Source organism: Neomonachus schauinslandi, chromosome 4, assembly GCF_002201575.2.
Source record: "Neomonachus schauinslandi chromosome 4, ASM220157v2, whole genome shotgun sequence".
NCBI classification, from domain to species: domain Eukaryota; kingdom Metazoa; phylum Chordata; class Mammalia; order Carnivora; family Phocidae; genus Neomonachus; species Neomonachus schauinslandi.
This window is the reverse complement of record NC_058406.1, coordinates 83222964-83250915: the sequence shown is the minus strand read 5'-3', so window position 1 is coordinate 83250915 and position 27952 is coordinate 83222964. Positions and strand designations below refer to the sequence as shown.

Sequence of the window (27952 nt, the reverse complement as noted above, 5' to 3'; positions counted from 1 at the left end):
GCAAGCAATAGTATTATCACATCTTTAGAGCAAATTCAACCCAACCGTCCGAAGCCACAAAAATCACTGGTGTCATAATCATGATTATATACATGGGAGTAATTTTTTTTTATTACACTGTTCTATACAGACTAATTCAGCACTTTCTGAATGTATTATAATACCATCCCCTGGATCTCTATCTTGGACTATGTTTTTTGTTTTTTTTTTTAAAGATTTTATTTATTTATTTGACAGAGAGAGAGACAGCAAGAGAGGGAACACAAGCAGGGGGAGTGGGAGAGGGAGAAGCAGGCTTCCCGCTGAGCAGGGAGCCCGATACGGGGCTCGATCCCAGGACCCTGGGATCATGACCTGAGCTGAAGGCAGACGCTTAACGACTGAGCCACCCAAGCACCCCTATATCTTGGACTATGTTTTAATCACCCCTGGATAAAGTCCAAAACAGAACCAAGTTTAAAAGACTTCCTCACTGTATTACAGGACAGCATAGTTAGCTGCTACATCAAACCAGTTTCATCTGAGTCACAACCTCAACTGCCTGCAGGGACCAGGAAGTAATCTAAATGTGGAAGCAGACTAGGTATAAGATAATAGAGTGTGATGAAAAGCACACTCTGTTCTAAAGGTGCTCAATTATTTTTTAATTAGATTTTGAGTCTGTTGAATGTTTTGAAAGCCAAACAAAAACATATCGAGGCTGAATTTGGACAAATTTACTAGGGTTCAAATTTTGCAATCCTCATTGTTTGGCTTTCAAAACATTCCACGGATTCAAACCAGTATTTACCAAGTGCCTATTGTAAAGAAGGTACACATAAGTCGAATAAGAAAACGCTTATTAAATGTTATTGTTGACACAACAAGTACTTGTGCAAAAAGCTGTCTCATCATACTTTACATGAGGTTTTGGTAAAGTGATAAGCACGAGACCCAAATTACAGACCAAATCTACTTCCTCTATTATATAAGAAAGAAAAACACACTTCAGGTGGAAAGAATACTCTATTTCAATACTTTAATATTGAAATCAGCTATCATACATATCCATCAGCTCTCATATTTCATTGTCCTTATCTCAGGAGATAAAGGGAGATTAATTTGATGAAGAATTCACAGCAAATCTCAGCAAATCTACGACACTCTGTACTTCATTCCATATTTATGTCAGGTCCTTTAATAAGTTACTTCTTATTCATTGTTTTCTAGGATTTATGAATTAGTGCAATACATCACTGAGGTATTATTTAAAAGGCAAATACCCTATAGATACGGATTTGTCATTCCAATTCCTTGGCACTCAATAACATAAGTGTCTTTAGATGCATCCTCATCTTCTGATTTCTTCACAGAGAATTTAGCCTGAAACCAGAAAAGTATTTAGTATATAAGTAATATGAGGAGGGATAGAGGGAGAGCCCATAAATCCAACTTAAAAAGGCAGGTAGTTAATATCAAACTCATTTTATTGAAGCAGCTAGAGGCACAAAGATCAAATGACTCATGAGAAATTCAGTAGCCTGGATGTAAGATATTTTGCTCCAGAACCATGACTCTTGTTCAGAAACAATACTCGTGCAGTTCTGTCAGAATGTATAGCATGGGCCACACTCCATATCCACTGAATCAAAATCCCCAGGATATTTGTAGGCTAGGCAATTATCATTTTTAAAATCTCAACTGTTAGCTGTAACATACCTTCACTACTTACTTCCTAAATTTTTTCTAAAACATGGCACTGAAGCGTTTATACTTCTTTTATTTTGTCAAGTATCAAGTTTTTAATTTCCCTCAAATTTTTCTTGCCAAGTTAATTCCCTAAATACACTATTCAAAAAAAATCTAGTTCAGAGAAGGAAGGTGGGGGGAGGCCCTTCATCTTTATTCGGCTTAACATTGTATTTTTCACTTGTTAACTAATTCAAGTTTGGCTTTGAAATATATCTCTATCACTGTACTCTGGAAACTTTTTTTTTTTTAAAGATTTTATTTATTTATTTGAGAGAGAGAATGAGATAGAGAGAGCATGAGAGGGGGGAGGGTCAGAGGGAGAAGCAGACTCCCTGCCGAGCAGGGAGCCTGATGCAGGACTCGATCCAGGGACTCCAGGATCATGACCTGAGCCGAAGGCAGTTGCCCAACCAACTGAGCCACCCAGATGCCCTTTTTTTTTTTTTTAAGATTTTATTTATTTATTTGACACAGAGAGAGAAAGCACAGGTAGGCAGAGTGGCAGGCAGAGAGAGAGGGAGAAGCAGGCTCTCCACTGAGCAGGGAGCCGGATGTGGGGCTCGATCCCATGACCCCGGGGATCATGACCTGAGCCAAAGGCAGCTGCTTAACCGACTGAGCCACCCAGGCGCCCCTAAAAACATCTTTTTTTTTTAAAGCTACTGTGTTGGGGTGCCTGGGTGGCTCAGTCGTTAAGCGTCTGGCTTCAGCTTGGGCCATGATCCCAGGGTCCTGGGATTGAGCCCCACATCGGCCTCCCTGCTCCGCGGGAAGCCTGCTTCTCCCTCTCCCACTCCCCCTGCTTGTGTTCCCTCTCTCGCTGTGTCTCTCTCTGTCAAATAAATAAAATCTTTAAAAAAAAAAAAAAAGCTACTGTGTTCATTCTAACAGAACAATTAAAATCAAAACAGAGTGGATTGAATTTGTAGCAAAGGGATTTCAGGTGTGCCTAAAACCTTAGGATTCTATGAAACACAATTTGAAAACCATCATTCTGGGGTCCTGTTAAATAGTAATATTCACAAATTATTCCAGTTTCAGTATTATGTGGCAGTGTACTGATACACAGTAGGTACTGAAAATTATTGTTGAATGAATAAACACTGAATTCTGAGCTATAAAGCCAAATCATTTATGTTATTATATATGTGTATATGTATTTTTAACATTGTAAGCATTATATAAACATGAAACATAGGAACAGTCAAGGAAATCATTTCTAACCTATATATAAACATATTGAAAACTACAAAAATTTAAAGTTGGAAGGAGCCTTAAGGGACTATGTACCTGTCTAATTTTACAGATCAATTATCTGCACTGAGGCACAGCAAGATAAAGCAGCTCACCCGAAGTCCCTCAGTTAAAATACAACAAAGCTGAACAAGAAACCAGAGCTATAAATGCCAAGTCACAGCACTTTTCACTGTGTACTCACTTCAAATAACATGTCAGTGTCTATTATATGCAAAGTACTATAAAAGGGAAGACTAAATGAATACAACTTGGTCCTTAACTCTCAAGGAGATCATAGTCTACAAAGAAAGACAACAATTACAAATACAGCATTAATGGAAAAATAAAAAATACAGTTAACTATCTCTCTACATCAAATATAATTTGCCTTTAATTCCTATTAGCCTTTTCCTACAACTGAACCAATATTTATCTATGCTTGTTTTTCCCTTTTTTTTTTTTTTAAAGACTTATTTCTTTATTTTAGAAAGAGAGAGAAAAAGAGCATAAGCAGGAGGGACAAAGGGAGAGGGAAAGAGAATCTCAAGCAGACTCTGCTCAGTGCAGAGCCTGATGTGGGGCTCAGTCTCACAACCATGAGATCATGACCTGAGCCAAAACGAAGAGTCGGACATTTAACTGCGCCACCCAGGTGCCCCTTATCTATGCTTTCTATAAGAAAAAAGATGTATGTTAATAAAAATCAGACAAATAAACTGTTGGGAGTAGGGCAGCAGTGACTGTGCTTAGTACACTTCTACAGTGGTTATTTTTTTAAAATAGTGTGAGTTATTTTTATAATTTTTAAAAATACGTAAGGTCAGCACATTCATAAAATTCTGAGTTACAAATTTCGTATCACTTTATGAAATTACAAAGACTACAGCAAAATGGAACTATGCAACATTACTGAAAAAGGCAAGAAATGGAGCTGTATGCATTAAGTGTAAAAAAAAAATACAAAGAGAAAACCCTTTTAAGAGGAAAACACCTAAATGTCAATAGTGGTTTTACTGGCAAAAGGGAATTATGGCAGGGTTTTTTCCAAATTTTCTATAAGGAAATTATATTAGTTCCAGATGAAATATACATGTTAGTCACTCTTTTAAATTAAGAATGCTGCAGAAAAGGTACAAATATGAGCTTATACAATACTAAATCCTATTTCACTAAAAACTGTAAATCTATTCTGATAAAAGTTAAGAGGGTTGGTATTAAAATTTCAGCAAATATCCCATTCTACCACAGAATCACAAGAAAACAAAACATTTAAAATGTTATATAAATATTTAAGTTTATGGCCAACTATAAATCCCTTATGATTTGATTTCATAGTTCTCATCAAAACATCTTTATTCTGTAAGGCAGTACCACTGTGGGCTCTGATGCATGCTTCCCTGGGTTTGCTCAAAGTACAGTTCTGCCACTAAGAAACTATATGGTCTTGAGCAATTAACTAAATTCCTCTACCTCACTTCACTCACATGCAAAATGAAGAATAATAATAAACAGCCACCTAAAATGGTTATGCAGAGGGACACCTAGGTGGCTCAGCTGAGCGTCTGACTCTTGATTTCGGCTCAAGTCATGACCTTGGGTTCGTGGGATCGAGCCCCATGTGGGGCTCCACACTTGGAGGGGAGTCTGCCTGAGATTCTCTTTCCCTCTCCCTGTGCCCCTCCCCCTAGCTCTTGTGTGCTAATAAATAAATGAATCCTTGAAAATAAATAAATATGGGGCGCCTGGGTGGCTTAGTCAGTTAAGCATCTGCCTTTGGCTCAGGTCATGATCTTGGGGTCCTGGGATCAAACTCTTCATCGGGTTCCCTGGTCAGCAGAAGTCTGCTTCTTCCTCTCCCTCTGCCTCTCCCCTTGCCTATGCTCTCTCTCAAATAAATAAATAAAATCTTTAAATAAATAAATAATAAAATGGTTATGCAGAGTAAGATGATGCAGGTAAATTGCTGAGTTAGCTCAATGTCTGCCACACAGGAAGTACAGCTGAGTGATAGCAATTATGATTACCATTAAGTTTTTTAAATAAATAAATAATAAAGATAAATATTAATTAATTAATTAATAAAAATAAAAATAAAGATTTTATTTATTTATTTGAGAGAGAGAAAGCACATGAGAGGGGGGAGGGTCAGAGGGAGAAGCAGACTCCCTGCTGAGCAGGGAGCCCGATGCGGGACTCGATCCTGGGACTCCAGGATCATGACCTGAGCCGAAGGCAGTCACTTAACCAACTGAGCCACCCAGGCGCCCAACCATTAAGTTTTCTGTTTATTACAATCTGACCCAAAACTGGCTACAGTAAAAATCAGTTACTTTCTAATGGAATACTCACCTTTGCTAGCTGTTCAGCAAAATGTATAGCCGTTTGTGTATGGAGTGTAACTGGTCCTGTTTTTATTCTGGAAACTCCACAGGCTAATGCCATGAAAATTATCAGCTATTAAAAAAAGAACAAAGAAGAAAAATTTCACACATTTACTAATATTTGGAGTTAAAATTCTACTGCTTACCACATGAAAATACTATTAGAAATCAAAACAGCTAAAAGAATTTCTACTTCTTTAGGTTTCCAAAAGTCCTAAGATGATGATAGAAAACCTGTGTCACCCACAGTCTGTGGTATGGTACAGAAATGCTTAGCAGCAGTTGTCAACATAGATTTTCTAAAATTACTGTTTAAGAAGAAAATATAGAGTTAAAAGTTAATATACTTAATCAGACCAACTGTCTCTACAAGCTGAATATATGACAAACTTCTTCCACTCTCTAAAATTACAACATTTTAACAGGTAAATAAATACACTAATACAGAATTACTGGGATTATAGAGTACACCAGGGTAAGAAGGAAGAGACTGGAAATAAGGGAAATTGTCTTAAGAAACTAGTTGGGGGGGGCGCCTGGCCGGCCCAGTCAGAGGAGCATTCAACTCTTGATTTGGGGTTGTGAGTTCAAGCCTCACGCTGGGTGTAGAGTTACTTAAAATAATAAAATCTTAAAAAAAAAGAAAGAAAGAAACTGGTTAAGAAATCCTGAAGAGTATATTTCTAAATATAGATTGCTGGTTTGAGACGAAGGAGAGAAAAGTGTGATAGAAAAAAAGAAAATCTATCAAGACAGTAGGCCATAGAAAGATCTTCCTTGGAAATATTCACCAGCATCTCTCCATGTAAGTAGATATGTTAAGTTTGAGAGGTCTATGACACATCCAAGTGGAAATGCTGACAGATACAAGGGATATGAATTTGGAGTTAATCACCTGAGCTAGTGATATAAATGTGGGAGTTGTTCGTACACAGATGGTATATAACCTGTGACACTGGTTTTGAAACACCTGAGGGAGTGAATATAGGTAAAGAAAAGACGCAGGAGTCTGAGCCTAGGGATTCTCCAAAATTTAGAAGTTGAGAAGATGAAAACAACAGTAATAACAAACTAGCAAAGAGACTAGAATACATGGCCAGGGAAAAAGAAAGATGATAATGTTTCAGAAAGCAAGTGAGAGGGGCGCCTGGGTGGCTCAGTCGGTTAAGCATGTAACTCCTGATTTCGGTTCAGGTCATGATCTCAGGGTTGTGAGATCCAACCTGTGGGGCCCTGTCCTGGGGCTCTGTCCTGGCCATGGGGCCTGCTTAAGAGTCTCTCTTTCCCTCTCCCTCTGCACCCACCCCCAACTCTAAAAAATTTAAAAATTAAAAAAAGAAAGCAAGTGAGGAAAGTATTTCAAGAAGGAAAGAGTGATCAATTGTGCCAAATGCTGTAGCCAGGTGAAGATGAAAACTGAAATCTGAGGTATATAATTCCAGAATATTTAAAAACTGGTTGAACTAGGACATGCCAATCAGTCTCTGAAAGTCAATGATTAAAATTTATATTCATTCTGGGGCACCTAGCGGGCTCAGTCGGAGAAGTGTACAACTCTTGATCTCAGGGTCGTGAGTTCAAGCCCCACATGGGGTATAGAGATTACTTAACTTAAAATGAATTTTATATTCAATCTAATTACCAAATATTCAAATCTAACAGGTGCAAAGGTTTTTATCCTAAAAGTATCATTACCTGGTCTTGCAGATACTCATCCACAGCACCACCATGTCTAAGATTTGCTAATAGCATTTCAGCAGCTTCAATTCCAACCTTGTCTGCATTTACACCTAGGACAGACACAATGGAAAAAAGTTAAATTACAAAGAGGCAAAAAGTTGAATTAATATATCCCAGTTAGCACCGACCTAACATTTTTTAGGCCTCTGAATTCACCCAACGCAATTTTTAGGATAAGACCTTTAAGTATATTTAATCTTCTGAGAGCTTAGCACAGGCAAATAATTTATATCTTTAAATGAACCTAGTGGCGGAAAAACCAGGCTGCTCTGGCCGTTTTAGAAGTACTAATTATGAGGGGCGCCTGGGTGGCTCAGTTGGTTAGGTGTCTGACTCTTGGTTTCGGCTCGGGTCCTGATCTCAGGGTCCTGGGATTGAGCCCCACATGGGGCTCTGCACTCAACATGGAGTCTGCTGGAGATTCTTTCTTTCTCCCTCTGCTCCTCCCACTTGTATGCTCTCAAAAAAAATAAATAAATCTTAAAAACAATTTTAAAATTATGAAACCAATTTATAACTAAGTTATGATCCTATATTGCTATACCTCAACTTCAAAATTTTAAATTTGCAATTTATACATGTTATAATTAGTCTGCAGGCAATTCTTTTAGAATTAAAGGATTTTTTTAAAAGTGAGAGAATTAATTTTCATCTAAGGAAGAGCAGATAAAAATTCTCATGTCAAATATTGTAAAATTTTATTCCTTTAAGATTTAAACAGGCATTATCTTATTTTGAAAATAAGGCAGAATATTTATCCCCATGCCCTACTCTCTGATTCTCCACACTTACCCCAAATCCTCATACAATGCTGAATATAAAATGTCTGTCAAAAATAGTGGAATATCAAATGATTTTTTTTTTTTTAAAGATTTTATTTATTTATTTGAGAGAGAGAATGAGATAGAGCATGAGAGAGGGGAGGGCCAGAGGGAGAAGCAGACTCCCTGCCGAGCAGGGAGCCCGATGCGGGACTCAATCCCGGGACTCCAGGATCATGACCTGAGCCGAAGGCAGTCGTTTAACCGACTGAGCCACCCAGGCGCCCCTCAAATGATTTTTTTTTAAGATTTATTTATTTATTTGAGAGAGAGAGAGTGCAGGGGGAGGGGCAGAGGGACAGAGGCTCTTCCTCTCTCTGAGGAATCTGAGAGAGAATCCTCAAGCAGACTCCCTGCTGAGCACAGAGCCTGACCCAGGGCTGGATCCCAGGACCCTGAAATCATGACCCAAGCTGAAATCAAGAGTCGGCTGCTTAACCAACTGACCCACCCAGGCATCCCTCAATGACCTCAATGACCCACCCAGGCATTCCAAATGATTCTTTTAAAGTATTTATTTTAAACTAAAAGAAGCCCCTGGCTACAAATAAAAATGTCTTTTAAGACATGACAATGTGGTTAGTTTTTATTTCTATTTTATATTTGGAAATTCATTTGATTACGAATATGCCTTGGTAAGATTTCCCAGAAAAGTGGAATTTTCAAAATCTTAACTGTTTTTCCTTACAGCAGTTATCATAATATAATAAATTAACTATCTTTACAACATCCATCAGTCAAGTACATGACTGAATGAAGTGGTCTGGAATATGTGGTATCAATCTCAACTACTCAGCCTCTTCTGTTTCTTCTTCCAAGTGGAGATGGAAATGGATATGATAAAACCTAAGCTGCAAAGTTGTTACAGAAATTAGAGATAATATTTATAAAGCATATGTTACCATGACTGGTTCATAATAAGCTATTGATAATAACAGTTAATACTGAGTACCTAGTATGGGTGTCCCACACTAAGTAATAGGAACTGGTTCCTCTGGTAAGACAACATAAAAAAATACTCATATATTAGAGAACCAGAGGATAAGCAGGGACTAAGCTCTAAGGTATAAACTATATCCCCAGTGAAAGTTCAGAGAAGGAAAAGATTATAGGTTCTAGAACAATTAGAGAAGGTTTCATGAAGCATAAAGGACTCAAGTGAGTGCTTTAAGAATGGCTAACATTTGCATGGAGGATGAGGGAGAAGGAAAGAGTTCCTGACTTGGCAGTATTAGAGAGCAGCAGACGTGCTAAGGTTTCTCTGCCAAGTGGCAAAGTGTTTCCCACAGTCGTTCACACGCCCTCTTACCCAGCCGCCTTGATAGGGAATAATGGTATGAATGGATCTACATCATTACCAGCTATTACTAGAGGTCTGTGGCAACTCAACAAAATGAAGTATATATGAGAAATCTGCTTATTAGTAGTATGTTCTTAAAAAAAAGAGCAAAATCCTAATTTCCTCTGAAATTTTAATGCTTTTCTAATGGACAATCTACGGTACCCTGGGAATACCAAAATCATTGCACTGTTTTGTCTCTTCTACCAGACTAAGCCAGGAAACAGGACAGTGGTTCTCATGTCAGTGACCCTAGTATATACTACCTGGCACATCTTGGTACCCAATGAACTCATATTCTACCCAATGTCTCCCCAGCACTTACTGCTTACATGGGCTCCAATCTCTGCTTTATACTGTGCATTATCTTTACTTTCTCAAGACTGTTAGGTACAGGGAAGAATCAATGTGGCTCACTATCCACATTGATTCTTTCCTGTACCTAACAAGTAATTAGTGTACTCTAAATATATTTTTGATCACTACTTCTCAAACTTCATTATACCTCAGAAGTATCCGATGAGCTTGTTAAAACAGATCCTTGGGCCCAACTTCCAGAGATTCTAATTTGAGAGGTATGAAATAAACCCTCAAACTTGTATTTAAAACAAACTCTCAGATAATGCTGATATGCTGCCGGTCCACCAATCACATTTTAAGTAGCACAGTTTTTTTTTTTTTTAAAGATTTATTTATTTATCTGACAGATAGAGAGACAGCGAGAGAGGAAACACAAGCAGGAGGAGTGGGAGAGGGAGAAGCAGGCTTCCCGCTGAGCAGGGAGCCCGATGCGGGGCTCGATCCCATGACCCTGGGATCATGACCTGAGCCGAAGGCAGACGCTTAACGACTGAGCCACCCAGGCGCCCCAAAGTAGCACAGTTTTAAATAGAATTCATTGGGGCACCTGGGTGGCTTAGTCGTTAAGTGTCTGCCTTCGGCTCAGGTTGTGATCCCCAGGGTCCTGGGATTGAGCCCCGCATCAGGGTCCCTGCTCTGCAGGAAGCCTGCTTCTCCTTCTCCCACTCCCCCTGCTTGTGTTCCCTCTCTTGCTATGTCTCTCTCTGTCAAATAAATAAAATCTTTAAAAAAAAAAAAAAAAGAATAAATAGAATTCATTTATGTCAGGTCAACTGGAGATGTTGATTTTACTTATTCCACTTTGTTGATAAGATCTGATACCCAACTAGTATCTACATCTACCAAGTGAGCAGACTAGGATTACCTGAAATTTTTTATTTTCAGCAGTAATAAATGTGATTAAACAGAACAGCAAGGGTAAGCATCTTTTAAAGATCTACAAAGTAGGAATAAAGCAATCAACTACCACACAAACAACAAGAAGTCCAACTAGAAGTCACCTCAATGGCAAAAGTAACTTCAAATATTACAATTAGATGTATACACATATCTCCTCTCCCAAATATACTAAATCTTAACTACACTTCCCTTTCACAAAAATATTGTTTTTTTAAATCACCAATGTAGTAACTGATACAGGGAAGAATCACCAACAGACACTAAAACCACTGGATGAAAGCTGTATAGGAATAAGATAATCAGATGGTCTCAAAGTATTATACCAGATGACTTATTACTTATAAAAAGGGAAAGGATTTATAGCAGACAGACCTGGAGGACACTACTTTAACCAAGTGATCACAGTCAGCTTTACCAATAAAGGACAAATTGACATTATTACCAACCCTGGTTTCACCTGAATATATCTAATCATGAGACAATCAGACAAATCCAAATTGTGGGAAATCCTTTGAGAAAATGGCCTGGACTTTTCAAAATGTTAGTATCATGAAAGAAAAAAAAGGTGAAACTATTCTGTAGTAGAAAAGAAATTAAACAGACATGACCAATTGCTGTGAGTGCTAAAAACAAAACAAAACAAAAACCACTGCTCTAAAAAATATTTTGGAGGCAACTGGTTATGTATGAATATAAACAGACAAATTCTCTGGGTATAAAAATGGTATTGTGATTACACAGATATTGCTCTTTGGACATCGGTGCTGCAGTATTCAAGGGTGAGAAACGGTATCTGCAACTTACATTGAAATAGTTAAGAAACACACAAACTTGTAGCTAAAAGTTCACTACTGGTAAATCTTGGAGAACAGTGGATGGATGTTCATTAGTCATTCGACTTTTCTGTAACTTTGAAATTTTTCAAAGTATAAAGTTAGGAGAAAGACTGAAAATTTAACTGACTCTAAAACAATCAGTTAACCATATCCTTTCACACTTATCATCTATCATGCTATAACATTCTAATCCTAACAGATAATTAAAAAATTTTACACCAGCACTGGAAATTGTGGATCCCTGTCATTTATCTGTACCTCGTTTACCAAGCGATGATCCAGCAAACAAACAGCCGGTGGATGTCTCAGCAATAATGCTATATAGGAAAAAATAAGCATTATTATCTATGCTATATTCTAAAATTATATGCAAAAACAATACAGTGGAATAGTGATTATTAAGTATGCAGAATCAGATCTATCTAGTAAATCGCAAAAGTGAAATTCTTTATACAGAGAGCAGCATGATTAGCATTCTCCAACTTCATCAGGGTATCAGTATCCTTCAGCACTTCCAACAAGAAGTCACACTAGATTCTAATCCATTCACAGGTAAGGAATGGCTCTCCTTGAACTTTTGATACCATTTCTACTATACTATAAAGTATTTTATGATGGGTGCCTGGGTGGCTCAGTCAGTTGAGCATCCAACTCTTGAGTTTGGCTCAGGTCATGAACTCAGGGTCATGAGATTGAGCCCTGCATGGGGCTCTGTGCTGAGCACAGAGTCTGCTTGGGATCTCTCTCTCCTTCTTCCTCTGCCCCTCCCCCCTCTCACGCTCTCCCTCCCTCTTGCCCCCAAAATAAATAAATAAATAAATCTGTAATAAAAATAAAAAATATAAAATGTCTTATGATTATCTAAAATGAAAAGGTTTTTCTATGTGTTCGAACTTAAGTGACCAACTTAATATATGCTATATCCTTAGGATGTTATATGTGAACCTCATGGAAACCACAAAACTAAAACTTTGATACACAGAAAATAAAGAAAACACCAAACGAAAGAACACTACCAAAAGTCATCAATCACAAGGGGAGCAAGAGAAGAAGAAACAGAGAAGGACTACAAGAACAACCGGAAAACAATTAACAGAACGGCAATAAGTACATACCTATCAATAATTACAAAAGCCAGGAGCAACTCAAGTGTCCATCAAGAGATGAACAGCTAAAGAAGATGTGGTACATATACACACAATAGAGTATTACTCAGCCATAACCAAGAATGAGATCTTGCCATTTATGACAACATGGATGGACCTAGAGAGTATTATGCTAAGTGAAATAAGTCAGAGAAAGACAAATACCACAGAATTTCACTTATATGTGGAATCTAAAATACAAAACAAACAAACAAAAAGCACAAGCAGACCCATAAATACAGAACAAAATGATGGTTGCCAGAGGGGAAGGGATGGAGGATGGGCACAATGGGCGACAGGGAGTGGGAGATCCAGGCTTCCAGTTATGGAATGAGTAAGTCACAGGGATGAAAGGCCCAGCATAGGAATCTAGTCCATGGTACTGTAATGGGATCATACGTAAGGTGACAGATGGGAGCTGAGATCATGAGTCGGACGCTCAACTAACTGACCCACCCAGGCCCTGCCTTCTCAATTCTTCTATACATTGAAATCTCACTGCGTATACGTTTATCCTCATTTTCCATTTAACATTATAAACAAAAGCATTTTCCTGATATCATAAAATTCTTCCTAAACAATATTTAAAGTTATTAAAAAGTTAATCTCTAAGAAATTAGAGATAATATTTATAAAGCATATGTTACCATGACTGGTTCATAATAAGCTATTGATAATAACAGTTAATAGTGAGTACCTAGTACGTGTGACCCACACTAAGTAATAGGAACTGGGATGGAAGCTGCACTTGGGGTGAGCAAAACATAACATATCGTCAAATCACTAGAGTATATACCCGAAATCAATGTAACATTGTGTGCCAACTATACTTCAAGAAAGGAAAGATCTTTCTACAGAGATGTTGGTTTTGTTTCACAGTTTTTAGATAGTATTATCAAATGCAGAACATGCATTTAAAGTCTTTAATAGAAACTCTGAAAAAGAGACTTTTTATCCACAGGAGATACTCTCATACTTCAAAAGATCAATTAAAGCATTTTTATATTTAAATCAATATAATTAATCAATATAATTCTTCTCTAAATAGATCTTTGCCAGATCTAATATTTACATGTAAATGGACTTCACATTTGAGGTACAGAAAAACAACCTGAAATATTTCTCTCAGGATCAGCTTCAAAGGCTAACTTCTGATTAGATTAAGAGTCAGAGGACTCTTACAATGTAATAAAAAGCAAACCATCCTCAGAAAAAAAATTCAGCATAAAATAATCATCTTAATTCACCATACTATTGTTTTAGGTAGCAATGTCCTTAAAAATATGCCTTTTTAAAACTAATATTTCAACAAAAAAACTACAAATCTTTCACTTAAACAGGATAATTATTTCAGAGCTCTCAATCAGTATCCAGGAAAAAGGTATTGTCTCACATTATTCCATTTCCATTGCCAAAGGCTTGGTCTTTAGGTTCCTGAACAGGCTGGATGTTAACATAAAGATCCCTAATCTCCTTTCTGATGCATCTTACAGCTGCCGCCGCCATATCTTTTGCTACCTATTTTGGCAAGACAGAAAAATAGGATAAAATAAATTAATGATTATTTGACAACTGTTTTCAAGCCTTCAAAGAAACATATAATACTTAATAACTTTCACATGCATTATATAAAAACTAGATTTTCAAGAGTAAAGAGCACAGATGTTTAAGAAAAAATTTTAATGAAAAGATATATTAAAAAATTAAGTGCTTTAGGGGCACCTGGCTGGCTCAGTCAGTGGAACATGCACCTTTTTTCCTTTTTTAAAAAATTTTATTTATTTACTGGAGAGAGAGCGAGAGAGCAGAGAGGGAGAGGGAGAAGCAGATTCCCCACTGAGCAGGGAGCCCGACGTGGGGCTCAATCCCAGGACCCTGGGATCATGATCTGAGCCAAAGGCAGACACTTAACCAACTGAGCCACTGAGATGCCCCATGGAGTGGAGGATGTAACTCCTGATCTCAGGGGTTTAAGTTCTACCTCCATGTTGGGCACAGAGAGTACTTAAAAATAAAATCTTTAAAAAAAATTGAGTGCTTTCAATTATTTCAAAATTTAGCTGACATAATGCCAAGACCCACATACACTTCTAGACAACTTACTTTAAATGGCAAAACACCAGCAACAAAAGCTCTTCCATATATCTTAGTCACAGAGCCACGGTCAGTTAAATTTATTGGATTCAACTGTTTAACTGGTGACATTCGGACAATCACTTCACCACCCCCTTTTGGGTAGTAACCCCTACAGAAAGTATGACAAATACATAAATTGCTTGTACAACAAAAATAAAACTGAATACTTATAATAAAATAACATGTGAATGATATCCAAACATATAATTCATGTTTGAAATTTCCAAGTAATGTTTTAGGTCTGTGCTGTCCAATATGGTAGCCACAGACTACATGTGACCATTTAAATTTAAATGTAATTTAAAACTCAGCTCCCCAGTCACACTGGCCACATTTCAAGTGCTCAACAGTCATATGTGGCTAGTGACTACTATATTGGGCAGATAGGGAACATTTCCCTCAATGCAGAAAGTTCTTTTTGACAATACTGTTTTAGAATATAAGCTCCTTGATGGTAGGACTTTGTCTATTTTGTTCCTGCTATATTCCAGCACCCTAAAACAATGTCTGGTAAGTAGGAGGTACTCAGTAATATATGATGAATATTGAAGCAGCTGAACATTAACAAAATTTTAACTCAAATACTGAGTGTCACTTATTCTATAGAGGATGCTGGGAACATAAAGATGAGAGTAACAGCGCTCCTATCCACAAGGAGCTCCCCATCTGGTAAAGAGATGGCTGCACAACCTACTAGAACACGTCAGGCTGTAAAAAAGACTACAAAGAGAGGTGCAAATATGAATTCCAACTGAGACACACTCATGGACAATTCACACAAGAAATTACAAGTTACATTTTGAAAAAATACAGGATTTCTAGTTTCTAAGAGAGCAAGGGAGGAAAAACATGAACAAGGAAATGAAAGCCCAAAGGCACAGATTAGTTTTAAAGAGCAAGCAAACGTGTGTACATGTTTGTACAGGGGGCAGCGGAAGCTAGAAAGCTAAACTGGAACAAGACTGCAGCACACTTAAATGCCCCACCAAGAAATCTGGCCTTGTTATTATGTGGCAGAAGGGAAGCCTTGAAGAGTAATAATCTGAATGCCTAATGTGTTTCTTTGGAAAATAATTGATTGCACTGTGGAAGAGAATCCCTTTTATGACCCTGCCATGCCTAGTCCAGTTGTCTGCACACAGAAAGTACTCAATCTGTGCTGAGCATGGATAATCCTAGATGGAAGGTCCCTCAGGGTAGCAATTCCCTTGAAAATATTTCCCCCTAGAAACAAGCAAATACCTATATGTAGGTGCTTTCAAGTCCCCACGCCCCTGCTGCTTACTGTTTTTAAGCCACACAAAGCATAATTATTTCCTATAAACTGTATTTCCTACAAGTATTTCCTAATTACTACAAAAAGTAGTGGGTTGCAGAATAATTCTCTAAGGTCTAACTTTCCCACTACTCTAAGTACAAATAGTGGGTCAAAGGGCTAACAAATAAGTAACTTACCTCATTTTAATGTCACAATTAAATTTGAAACCAAATTTTTCCACAATTGGCTTGAAAACCTGAAAAATCAGTTTATTGTTACTTTAACCACAAATATTCACTGATTCAACAAGCATATTTATTAAACAAAAGTGCTCTGCACTGAGCTAGCAAGAAGGCACTATGGATAAATATTGATATAAAAATGGGTAGGCTAGTTCTATTTTTCAAGTAAAATAACTGATATGTAAACCAAAATTAAAAATTTAATATTTAATTAATCAGGGCTGTGCCAGTCTAATGAAAAAAATGTCAGAACTCAGGATACTTGATCCCAGTGGTTATTTTACTCCATAGGACAGTATTTCCTAACCCTTCACTATATAATGCATAAGAAATTAGGGGATATTGGTGAACAGCATTCCATTCTGCCATCTCAATTTTTTTAAAAGATTTATTTATTTATTTATTTGAGAGAGAGAAAGAACAAGCGGGGGAGGGGCAGAGGGAGAGAGGGAATCCCAAGCAGGCTCCATGCCCAGCAAGGAGCCCAACACGGGGCTTGATTCCACGACCCTGAGATCATGAGTCGGACGCTCAACTAACTGACCCACCCAGGCCCTGCCTTCTCAATTCTTCTATACATTGAAATCTCCCTGTGTATATCCTCATTTTCCATTTAACATTATAAACAAAAGCATTTTCCTGATATCATAAAATTCTTCTTAAACAATATTTAAATAACTGCATGGCATTCTAGCAAATTTATTTAACCATTCCCTGAGTTTTCAATATTACATAATTATATATGTTATATAATTATTATTATAGTATATAATGCTCTGCTCAAATACCTTTAACATTTATCTTTTGCTGCAGTCTGTAATATTTAATTAGGGTCATTTCCTTGAAATTGAATTATTAGGTGAGGAGAGATTAACTTTCATTACACATCCTATCAAACTAAAATTTAAAAGACTGTACCATCTAGGGGCACCTCGGTGGCTGAGTCAGTTGAGCATCCAACTCTTGATTTTGGCTCAGGTCATAATCTGGGGGTCATGAGATCAAGACCAGCGTCAAGCTCCATGCTGGGTGTGGAACCTGCTTAAGATTCTCTCCCTCTGCCCCTCCCCATGCCGCTGCGCTCTCCCTCTAAAAAAAAAAAAGATTATACCATGTATTAAAATGGCAAAAAACTTAAATATCAAGGCCTGGGGAGATGCAGAATAGCTGAAACTCTTATACAGTGCTAGTGAAAATGCGAAAGAATGCAGCCACTTTGGATACCCAAACAATTTGGCAGCTTGTCATAAAGTTAGATATAGACTTACTATTACAAGCAATCCCTCTCCTTGGTACTTACCCAAAAGAAATGAAAATTATGTTCACATAAAAAATTGGTACATATATCTTTTCAGTGACATTTTTATATTGTCAAAAACTGGAAACAACCCAAAGGTCCTTCAACAGATGGATGAATGGCTAAACAAACTGGGACATCCGTGTAATAGGGACTACTTAGCTTTTATTGCTAAAACAAGTCACAGGGATGAATCTCAAACATATTACGGTAAGTGAAAAAACAAACAGGCTCAAAAGGCCACATACAGTATTATTCCTTTATATGGCATTCTGAAAAAAAGGCAAAACTATGATACAATACAGATCAGTAGTTGCCAGGGGCTGGGGTGTGGGACTGATAACAAAGGAATATGAGGGAATTTTTTACAGTAATTCTGTATCTTGATTGTAGTGGCTGGTTAACAACCATATGTTAAAAATCACAGAATTGGGGTGGCTCAGTCAGTTAAGCGTCTGCCTTCGGCCCAGGTCATGATCCCAGGGTCCTGGGGATCAAGTCCTGCATCGGGCTCCCTGCTCAGCGGGAAGCCTGCTTCTCCCTCTGCCTGCCCCTTCCTCTGCTTGTGCTCTCTCCCTGACAAATAAATAAAATCTTAAAAAAAAAAAAAAAAAATCACAGAATTATACCCTAAAAAGGTGTGCTTTACTATAATTACACCTCAATAAACGTGGAGGGAAAAAAATACCACTTTTCTCTCCTACTAACTGTATAAGTATACTAAGTTTTATCATTTTCAAAATTTATAGTCAAAATATGGTACTTAATTTTTTTAAATTTTATCTTATTGAGGTAAGAACACTTAACATGAGATCTACCCTCTTAACAAATTTTTAAGTGTATAATATATTACTGTTGACTATAGGTAAATGTTGTACAGATCTCCAGAACACATTCATCTTGCCTAACTGAAATGTTATGCCTGTTGATTACTAACTCCCCATTTCCCCCTTCCCTCTACCCCATTCCACTCTTTGAGTCTATGAATTTGATTACTTTAGATACCTCATACAAGTGGAATCATGACAGTATTTGTCTTCATGTGACTGGTTATTTCACTTAGCATAATGTCCTTGAGGTTCATTCACGTGGTCACATATTCTTTAATTTTTTTAAGGTTGAACAGTATTCCACTCTATGTATATGCTACATTTTCTTTATCCATTCATCCATCAACAGACATTTAGGTTGCTTTCTCATCTTGGCTATTATGAATAGTGCTGCAATGAACATGGGAATGCTAATCTCTCGTCAAGATCCTGATTTTAATCCTTTTGGATAAATACTCAAAAGTGGGATTTCTGGATGATATGGTAGTTTTGTTTTTAATTCTTTGAGGAACCTTCACACTGTCTTCCTTAGCAGCTGCACCATTTTGCATTCCCACTAGTAGTGTGCGAGGGTTCCACTTCTCAACATCCTCACCAACTCTTGTCAAGCACAGTGTTTAACTCTTTGAGTTTTTTCTTCCAAATCATAATTCCTGTATTTATAAAATGACTGGTTTATATAAGTAATATAATTCATGTAACAATACACTTGAGGTTTTAAAAGAATTCACTATCAACACTGTTCTAAGATACAACACAAAATCTAAAGTAAACACAATCCCTTACCCTCTCCCGCAACACAACTAGACACCATGAAGAAATAAACAGGCATGCACATGAACCACTCAGGATATACTGAATAGAGAATGGAGATTCAGAAGAATATACGAGATCATCTTAGTTCATCAACAACAGAAGCACTTACCATGGTTGTGTAATCAATCTGCGGTGCCATTTCAGCATTAGTTCCGCCTTTTAAACGAAGTTCTGATGCAGAAGCAGCAAAGAGAACACAGGGCATTGAGACCTGCATCAAGAGGCACACACTCCTAAGGAAAAGGCAAAGCAGGGTTAGCTGCATTTTCTTTCTAAAGTCTCAAGAACGTGGTATTACTACACATCACCATTAGCTGGGGCACAGACAACTGGGAAGAAAGGTATATACCGTCAAGTCTCAAGTTAAAAAAATACCCCATTAAAAAAGAGGGGGCACACCTGGCTGGCACAGTCAGTAGAGCATGCAACTCTTGATCTCAGGGTCATGAGTTCCGAGTCCCACACTGGGCGTAGAGCTTACTTTATTATTTTTTTAAGATTTTACTTATTTGCCAGAGAGAGAGAGCACAAGCAGGGGGAGCGGAAGGCAGAGGGAGAAGCAGGCTCCCTGCTAAGCAAGGAGACCGATGTGGGACTTGATCCCAGGACTCTGGGATCATGACCTGAGCCGAAGGCAGATGATTAACCTACTGAGCCACCCAGGCGTCCCTAGAGCTTACTTTAAAAAACAAAACAAAACAAAACAAAATATAAAACAAAACACCTCAGTAACTAAGAAAATCCTGAATCTTAAAGAAAGACAATATTTCACAGTAGAAGGAATTGGCCTTAAATGATCAGCAAATCTGGGTTTGAATCCAACTCATTAGTTGTGTGATCTTTCTTTAACTTAAAAGAAGTAAAAAAAGAATTTTTTAAAAATAAAACTATTGTTATAATGTTTTTATAAAGGGATTCCTGAAAGTGCAATTTATGAAAATTCATTTAATACAGTTAAAGTCTAAAAATACAGCACAGGAAATAGAGTCAATTAAATTGTAGTAACTTTTCTACAATGACAGATAGTTACACACACAAAAGTAAGGGTTTAGAAATACTTAAATAATTACATCTGAATCTCTACCATGCACAAGGCATTGTTCCAGATAACAAGATACAGTGCCTACCACTGTGGAGTTTATGATATGATAGAATAATATTTTACAAAGACTGACAGCTGAATATTTTACATGGAAATAAGTTTAAAGGAAATAATCCTTGCTGTAACTCACCTCTGTTTGGTCATTATAGTAAAATAACGTGAGAAATCATGAGAAATAATTCTAGAATATGAAGTACTTTAAAAAATGAAACACTTGGTCAGATTTTCTAAACGAGCTGTCACATTCATACACAGACTGTAGTATACATTAGACATAGCCTCTAATACCAAAAGACAGACCTTCACTTAACTTTCTCATGGTAACAATGCATATGTACTGAAATAAACAGTCTCTGTCACTGATAATGCATTTCATTAATTTAGTAAACATTTACTGACTGCCTAACATGTTAGGTATTATAAGAGAAAACACATAGAATATAATCCCTGTTCTTAAGGAGTTAAACAAGTGAGAAGCAAGTGAAAAATCTTGGAAATGTTTAGTTTACAGTAAACCATAAGGTTAACACTACTTAATTTCTCTGTGTTTATTCCCTGAGGACCCCAACATTTAAAGTGTTCTCCCCTCTCCACAGATAAAATCAGATTCTAAGAATAGTAAAGAAAACCTGAGGGACGCCTGGGTGGCTCAGTTGGTTAAGCATCTGCCTTTGGCTCAGATCATGATCCTGGGATTGAGCCCAGTGTTGGGCTCAATGCTCAGTGGGGAGTCTGCCTCTCCCTCTCCCTCTGCCTCTCCTCACCACACAGTCTTGCTCTCTCTCCATCTCTAAAATAAATAAATAATCTTAAAAAAAAAAAAAAAAGAAAACCTTAATTTTAGGAGATAAGAAATTGCGAAAACAAAGGTAGACACCTGAGAAAACACACGGTACTGTAATCACAGTGAAGGATAAAAATGTTAGAATGTGAATAAATAAGATGTTCTCTTGCTAGGAAAAAGCTTGGTTTAGTCTCCTGAATGGAGTTGTATTCACAACTTTAAACTCATTTCCCATATATCTAGTGGGTTAGAAGCCAGAAGGCCTACATTCTAATCTAGTTCTCTCCCTGACTCCATGACGTTGAGTAAATCACACCAGAGGCTCTTTATTCTCACATTCACAAAGTGGAGGAAGGATTGGAAATACATGGTTTCTACTTTCCCTCTTGCAGCTTCAAAATTCTGTAATTTTGCTTTAATTTTTAGATAGTTGGTTGACTATAACTTTCCTCCCTTTCTTTACAGGAGAATACCCAAAATACTATGCTGACTATAAAGAAAGATACCTCAAAATTCCTTACTCCCCTTAGAAAGTTCTCACTTGGCAAACCTCACCTTAGGCCTGAGCAGGTCCCTTTTCACAGAGGTCTATTCACAGCATCACTCAAGTCTCAATTATCACTAAACATTTTCTTTTTTTTTAAGATTTTATTTATTTGAGAGAGAGAGCACAGCGAGAGAGAGAGAGCAGAGCAAGAGAGAGAGCATGACTGGGGAGGGGGGGAAGGGCAGGGGAGAAGCAGGCTCCCAGCCGAGCAGGGAGCCTGATGCGGGGCTCGATCCCAGGACCCTTGGGATCATGACCTGAGCCGAAGGCAGACGCTTAACCAACTAAACCACCCAGGTGCCCACTAAACATTTTCATAAACTAAAATAATAATCAAAATCAGGGCGCCTGGGTGGCTCAGATGGTTAAGCGTCTGCCTTCGGCTCGGGTCATGATCTCAGGGTCCTGGGATCGAGTCCCGCATCGGGTTCCCTGCTCAGTGCAGAGCCTGCTTCTCCCTCTCCCTCTGCCACTCCTTCTGCTTGTGCTCTTTTGTCTATTTCTCTGTCAAATAAATAAATAAAATCTTTAAAATAAATAAATAAATAAAATAATAATCAAAATCAATTAAAACAGTTTCTGAAACAAACTGGAATCAGGTTTACATTACTAGTTCTTATTTTATCAAATTTCCCAGTAAAGATAGGATTTTAGTAAAATGATATGGTTTACAATAGCAATCAGCCAAATAACCCAGAAAACACAAAACATGCTCTCTGTGTATTATCAATAAAAGGAGGAATTCTTGGAAAAGGATAAAGACTGAATTTAATTGTTAAATATCCATTTTCCAAAGGGGGGGAACCCAAGATCATATCTAAACATTTCTTTTTTTTTTTTTTAAAGGATTTTATTTATTTGAAAGAGAGAGTGAGCGAGAGAGAGAGCACAAACTCGGGGGAGAGGCAGAGGAAGAGGGAGAAGCAGACTCCCACTGAGCAGGGAGCCCGATGCCAGACTCAATCCCAGGACCCTGGGATCATGACCTGAGCCAAAGGCAGATGCTTAACCGACTGAGCGACCCAGGCACCCTCTTTTTTTTTTTTTAAGATTTTATTTATTTGACAGAGAGAGACAGCGAGAGAGGGAACACAAGCAGGGGGAGTGGGAAAGAGAGAAGCAGGCTTCCCGCCGAGCAGGGAGCCCGATGCAGGGCTCGATCCCAGGACCCCAGGATGATGACCTAAGCCAAAGGCAGACGCTTAACGACTGAGCCACCCAGGCGCCCCATATATCTAAACATTTCTAAACAGGATAGCATATGTATCTATTAAAAGACAACAAAAATACCTAGACTAGACTAAAAGTAGAATATGGTCCATAATTAGCTGCAAGCCCAAGAACTAAATATGCTGTATACAATGCAAAAAACTACTCTTACCACAGGGCATAAAAACTTAGTCATTTTCCAATATTCAGTTTCTAAATAATAAAAAGAAACAAATAGGCTACACTATACACAAAAGAAAATTCTAGATTTAGTAGCTACAATTAATAAGCAATTAGGTACCCCAAACTACATAATCTCTATCCCTGAAAGGCTAGTGTTTTATCTCCATTTTAAAAGTGAGGAAACTAAAGCCCAAAGAGGTTAAGCAACTTGTCTAGTAATGGTAGGTAGTACCTGCACCCAAATCCAGGTCTAACTCTAAAGCCCATACTTAAATGGAATATAAGTGACACATACCCTGCTGTCTTGGTATCTGCTGTATGGATTCCACCTTTAATCTTCTCTGGTGTAAACATTATTTCTGTTGAGCCGATTTCTGCCCCCTCCAGTTGCCCATCACACAAATCTCGAATCATTTCCAGTCCAGATAAATGTTGAGGCCTTCAGGTCATAATACTGCATCAAAATGTGTGCATTCAGACTGCCTATAGCCCCACATTTTATGACCCATTTATAAAACTGCAATGGCAAGAAAAGAGCAAGGTCTAACCACAACAAGTGCTATATCTTCAGTGTCAGAGCTTCTTTTGGGTTTTTATGTACCTAGACTACCCACTTGAAGGCATCATTTGGTTCCTTCCAAATCACTTACTTTAGCTAAAAGCACATACATGGATGCATTGTTGCAAACGAGAAGTATGCAAATAGGAAAACTGAAAAACTACCCCAGGGCCACCAATCTCACTTGCATGTCATTGAATAATCTATGGAACCTGTTATGGGCTGAATTGTGTTCCTCCAAAATTCTTATGTTGAAGCCCTAACCCCTAGTACCTCAGAATGTGACTCTATTTGGCATTAGGGCCTTTAAAGAGGTGATTAAGTTAAAAAGAGATAGGGGATGGCTGGCTGGCTCAGTCAGTAGAGCATGGGACTCTTGACTATGGGATTCTCTGTGGTATCTTTATAAAAAGAGGAGATTAGGACATACAGAGACATCAGGGGTACACATGCACATGTGAAGAGGCAGCAAGAGTGAGGCCATCTCCAAGCCAAGGAGAGAGACTGGGGAAGAATCTTCCCGTATGGCCCTCAGAGGAAACCAACCCTGCCAGCACCTTGATCTTGGACCTGCAGGCTTCAGAACAGTGAGAAAAACAAATTTCTGTTGTTTTGGCCACCCAGTCTGTGGTATTTCATTATGGCAGCTCTAGCAAACTAATGAAGTACCTAACACAGCCTTAATGAATTGGATTTTCCTATTGGTGAAACTGATTGCTGCAAACAAGTGCTGTGACTAAGGTAATTAATGTTCACACACATCAATAATCGCCTTTTAATAATTTCAAAATGGAATGTGAATAAAATAAAAGACTAAGAGACTGCTGATCTAGTAAAACGTCCAAAGGAATCAGTTTGGCTTCAACCTGGGTCCCCTTCTAACAGGTGCATATACCTGAAACTTAGCTAGTGACAAACCTAGCTTCCCAGACAGAAGGAAACAAGGTCAAGGGTCAACGTTTTTCCCTGTCCACAACTTATAATTCTGATTATACTCATAACTTCTTTGAGTCTGAATGAAAGCTAGAACGACACATCTCAGGGTCCTTTCCTGAGCTATGATTCTAAAATGTGCAGCACCAGAGAACACCTGGTTAAAAAGTGGGGTTTCCTCTGGCCCTAACTGCTGCTCTGCCCTGATCCATCTTGCCCGCTGCTGCAACCTCTCCAGATACTTGAAATGCCCAATGACTTGAGAAAACATCTTAAAAGACAACTCATCAGGAAGCTAGAGAACTCTAGCTATATAGAATAAACGTGGGCCTATTTTCTCAACTTGCCCCTTGTGGCTTTCAAGATCGCCTAGCCCCCAGCTACCGCTAGCCGCCCCAGCCGATGCATGGTCCCCCGGGGCCCTGGGGGCCGGCTTTTCAGATTCCTCAACTGTGGGGCTGGATCTTACAAGCATCACCCCCGGGCTCCCAATTCCCCAACAACACAGGGCGACCCAAACCCCAGGCCCGAGCACCACAGTCCGCCCCCCCTCCAACCCCACCGCCAGTCCCCCAGCCCGGCGCGGGCCCACCCGCATCCTCCAGTCCCGCGGCCCCGCCCCCCAGCGCCCCGATTCACCTCAGGCCTGGCGTGCTGCGGCCGGCTCGGATCTTCTGTACCCGCAAGGGGAGGCCCAGGAGACAGCTCAGGGCTGTGGACACCCTCAGGATCTGGCCGCCCTGCCAAGGGTGTGGGTGGGAGAGGAGAGAGAACATCATCAGACAGGGACGCTCCCCAGTCGGGGCTTGCACCGCCACCGGCCCTGTCCCGGGCCCCGCACTCACCCCTTCCATGATCCCGCCGTCCACCTCCACCCGCTGCCCCGCCATCGGGGGCGCCCTGGGGTCCGGCCCGCGGCGACAAAGCCTCTGCCGGAATGGGAGGAAGAAGAGACGCTCGCTCGCGCCCCGCAGCTCCGAAACCTCCGTCCCCGCTGAAGTCCGCGGGGTCTGGCGGAAGCACGAAAGCAGCGCCGGCTCCCGGAAAACCGGATGCAGCTGAAGCAAACCGCAACACTCAGCGCCGGGAACCCGGATCGCCCCGCCTAGCGGCAGTGCGCGTGCGCGCCACGCGGTGCTTAAAGAGGTGGTGCCGAGAAAATTTCCTCAAATCCGACGCTCTCCGGGAGACGTGGCGGAGGCCTGGGAGGCATCCTGGGGGACTGTACTAAATGTGCGGCTTGAAGACACCAGCACGGAGCACCGCAAAACACGCAGATTGAAGAAAGCCTACGTTTCAACTCAAACCGGATTCTCCAGTTGTCTCTCAGGCTTCTGCAAACATCTGTGTTTATCTCTTTTTCTCAAGGATCCTGCTGTATCCAGGGCTGAAGACTTTTAGAGCTGAGGATGGAAGAAAGGTCTGGATCCTACAATGCACCGACCACTTTCTATCTGGTCGGGTTTTCCTCTTCTGCAGACTGTCCCTTGATACCTGTGAGCCCGTCATTGCTCACAAAGGTGTGTGTGTGTGTAGTAGTAGTAGTAGTAGTAGTACTAATAGTATTCTTTTTCTCTTCTGAAACATGCTTTATTTGGGGATGGGTGGGAAACGGCAGAATTAGAAGCAGTAATATAATGTTCTAAAAAACCAGTTATGTCACCTTGTCCAAGAGCGAGGGCGAGTTCATGACAGTGCAACTAACATCATTCACCTCAGACCGTGGCATAAACAACAGTCAGCTTCTTGAGCCTGCTTGTGGCTCAATTCCTACAATAACTGAGTATCCCATAATATGCAAGCCTCTAGGTAAGCAAAGAAGAGTAAGGCAGCTTCTAGCATGAACTTACTGGAGGTATATTTGAGACACTGAGAAATAATCAATTACAACGTTATTCTCAATGGAATATAAATCATATTTAACATATACTAATCTTACAGTTAAGTAGGAGGGCAAAGAAATTAGAATATTTTAAACCACAACAGTAACAGACAACATTTATTGGGCATTTACTTGACTGCCATGCACTGCATGCATTCACAACCTGTTGAAGTACTTACTATTTTTACCTGTTTTACAACTGCGTATGTTAAAAAAAATTGCTGCAAGTCCACAGAGTTGTTAACTAGAAGATTGGAATATGAACCTGGGTGATCTGATGTAAATACCATTGTTTCCTAATCCTAAGAGATTGTTCTACTATAACTAATCCCAAAAGATTGTCCTGCCACTTTTGTGACAGATAGGTTCTGGGAACATATACTCTATATATTTAACCAAATCTGGGACACTGCGATATCGGGGATTAGCCATAAGACATTAATTAGGGAGGTAGTCATATTTGCATTTTAGAATGTTGACTTTGACAATATGTGGAGGGTAAATAGGGCTAAGAGCCTGAAGAGAAAAATGACAATGGTGTAATAATCTAGGCAAGAGATAGAATTTTTTTTTAAAGAAAGGTGGGTTTTCGGGGTTTTTTTAAAGATTTATTGGAGAAAGAGAGAGAGAGAGAGAGTGTGTGTGTGTGTGTGTGTGTGTAAGCACAGGAGCAGGGGGAGGGACAGAAGGAGAGAGAGAGAGAGAATTCCAAGCCGACTCCCACTGAGTGTGGAGCCCGAGCTGCGCCCATTGCAGGAGCTCGATCCCTCAACCCTGAGATCATGACCTGAGCCAAATCAAGAGTCAGAAGTTTAACCAACTGAGCCAGCCAGGCGCCCCAAGAGATAGCAAGATGAAGCAAGGCAGTTTCAGTAGGGATGGAATAGTAAAGCTCTACTCCTATTTGACATCTTAGATCCTACTGTAGAAACTTAACCTTCTCAGGATCTTTGGCCTTCTTCATTTCTAACTTTGCTGTGAAATGCTGCCTCTGATCCATTCACCTCATTCTCACTACTTCCAGTGGTAGGAGGAAGTGAACAAGATGATAAGATAATGGAGAGACTAGCCAGGCAAGAGTAAATAATAATAAGCATTTATATAATGTTTTCATATATATTTTCTGGGATAATGTTCACCACAAAGCTGTGAGGTCGGTGTTATTGTATCCATTTGGCCAATGAGGAACTGAGACCTAGGGAATCAAAGTGACATGCCAAGGTGACATAACAAGTAAGTGGTAGAGTTGGGTTAGATCCTGGGTCTTTGCAATTATCTACAAAGAAAAGACATTTAAGCTGACAACAAATTCCTCAACAGAACAATGGAAGTAGAAAAGATAATGGATTGGGGTGCCTGGCTAGCTCACTGGGTAGAGTATGAGACTCTTGATCTCAGGGTCATGAGTTCAAGCCCCATGTTGGGCAGAGAACTTACATTAAAAAAAAAAGACAACAGATTCATATCTTCAGAAAATAACCATCAACATAGAATTGAGTCCCCAGCAAAATTATCTTTCAAGAATGAGAATGAAATAAAGAAAGTGTTTTCCAGATACACAAAAACTGGGTTTAAGATACTTTGTTGAGGATGGACTCCAGAAAGAAAAATTACCTCAGGGGCACCTGGGTGGCTTAGTTAAGGGTCTGCCTTCTGCTCGGGTCATGATCCCGGGGTCCTGGGAT

The 27952-nt window shown here is 39.2% G+C and overlaps 1 protein-coding gene across 3 annotated transcripts; it reads right to left on the bottom strand.

The window, feature by feature from the left end:
• Positions 1-990: 990 nt before the first annotated feature.
• RTCA (RNA 3'-terminal phosphate cyclase) lies at positions 991-25415 on the bottom strand. 3 transcript variants are annotated; one of them, XM_044914078.1, is made up of 11 exons: positions 25231-25415; positions 25025-25125; positions 23189-23332; positions 19178-19301; positions 16081-16139; positions 14593-14734; positions 13883-14007; positions 11603-11661; positions 7044-7138; positions 5317-5421; positions 991-1362 (listed from the first exon to the last, which is right to left on the bottom strand). In XM_044914078.1, the coding sequence occupies exons 1-11, from the start codon at positions 25273-25275 to the stop codon at positions 1264-1266; spliced, it is 1098 nt and encodes a 365-aa protein (XP_044770013.1). In that variant the 5' UTR covers positions 25276-25415; the 3' UTR covers positions 991-1263. The 3 variants fall into 3 exon arrangements, with proteins under 3 accessions (XP_044770013.1, XP_044770014.1, XP_044770015.1); XM_044914079.1 differs by lacking the exon at positions 23189-23332; XM_044914080.1 differs by lacking the exon at positions 25231-25415 and having other exon boundaries at positions 23189-23347; positions 25025-25053.
• Between the last annotated feature and the right edge of the window lie 2537 nt (positions 25416-27952).

Excerpts from the sequence above, each read along its gene's own strand:
- RTCA (XM_044914078.1), bottom strand. The coding sequence starts at position 25,275 with ATGGCGGGGCAGCGGGTGGAGGTGGACGGCGGGATCATGGAAGGG. Across the intron at positions 23,333-25,024 it reads CGCAGCACGCCAGGCCTGAG|GCCTCAACATTTATCTGGAC; the intron begins GTGAATCGGGGC and ends TATGACCTGAAG. Across the intron at positions 5,422-7,043 it reads ATGAGTATCTGCAAGACCAG|CTGATAATTTTCATGGCATT; the intron begins GTAATGATACTT and ends TTTTTTTAATAG.